Source organism: Sphaeroforma arctica (assembly GCF_001186125.1).
Source record: "Sphaeroforma arctica JP610 unplaced genomic scaffold supercont1.9491, whole genome shotgun sequence".
Taxonomy (NCBI): Eukaryota; class Ichthyosporea; order Ichthyophonida; genus Sphaeroforma; species Sphaeroforma arctica.
In genome coordinates this window covers 1-1,068 of record NW_014031067.1, presented here as the reverse complement: position 1 = coordinate 1,068, position 1,068 = coordinate 1, and the positions used below count along the sequence as shown (strand labels likewise).

At 44.4% G+C, this 1,068-nt stretch overlaps 1 protein-coding gene across 1 annotated transcript; it reads right to left on the bottom strand.

The window, feature by feature from the left end:
* Positions 1-135: 135 nt before the first annotated feature.
* SARC_17001 (hypothetical protein) lies at positions 136-556 on the bottom strand (the record flags this gene model as incomplete). Its single annotated transcript, XM_014288895.1, has 2 exons — positions 136-325; positions 475-556. Coding segments are annotated over 2 exons (272 nt in total), but the record flags the coding sequence as incomplete, so codon positions are not given.
* Between the last annotated feature and the right edge of the window lie 512 nt (positions 557-1,068).

Sequence of the window (1,068 nt, the reverse complement as noted above, 5' to 3'; positions counted from 1 at the left end):
TATACACACACACAACCACCACCACCCACCACCACTATATATATATATATATATATATATATATATATATATATGTAGTAGTGAGTGGCTAACAAGGGGCGTGGCGCGTGCCCTAGCTGTCAGCGGTGTCACTTCTTATTCCTTCGCCAACATGATACGCCTACCTTGCACACATACACTGACGTTCTCGTGCAGTTGCGTGTAATGAATGGTACTGCACCCCCCACACATCTCGGGTGAATGCAACACACGTCCACTCTCCCACTCACGGGCCGTCTCTGGACCAGAGCACCTGCAACCGCCCATGCACTGAGACAAACGAAGTCTACACAACCAATACAACCTAGATTCACAGTTAGCTTTAGCCTTATCATCCAAGAACCGTACATCATATACAGTCTATACTGTATATACTGTATACTGTATAACATCATATAAAGTACTGTGCAAGTGTGTACCGTACACCACACTTACGCATTTGTAGAGTCCACTTGATCGCCCAGGCCCTTGACCTCCGCCAGATTGAGGTGGATGGTTGTGACGCGCTCGTACACAGCTGCACGGGATAGGGGATGGGACAGAGGATTAGGCAGAGTGTGTGGGAGTGTGATAGCACTTGGGTAGGTAGGTAGATGTACTCAGATCACAAGTACACACAGGTGTGAGAACATATTGGCTGGAATATAGCAGCGCGAAGGGCAGGCTATACGTTAAAACGTTCTACAAGAGGATAGGTTAGTTGGTTGATTGGTTAATAGGCCATAGGCACGTCCCCAACACCCGTGTGGGTACTGTACTGCTACTGGCAGTGACTTGTTATGGAGAGGGGTACTTGTATGGGCGTAGTGGTTTGCATTTGCAAATTAGAGATGCCCAGAACAAGATAGTAATAGGCTGCGCAGATCTACTTCCGCTATCGATTAGCTTGAGGTATCTCGCACTGGTTGTACACACACACACACAGACATATATATATATATACACACACAGACATATATATATATACACACACACATATATATACATATATACATACATATATATATACAAATATTTAAATTTACATAT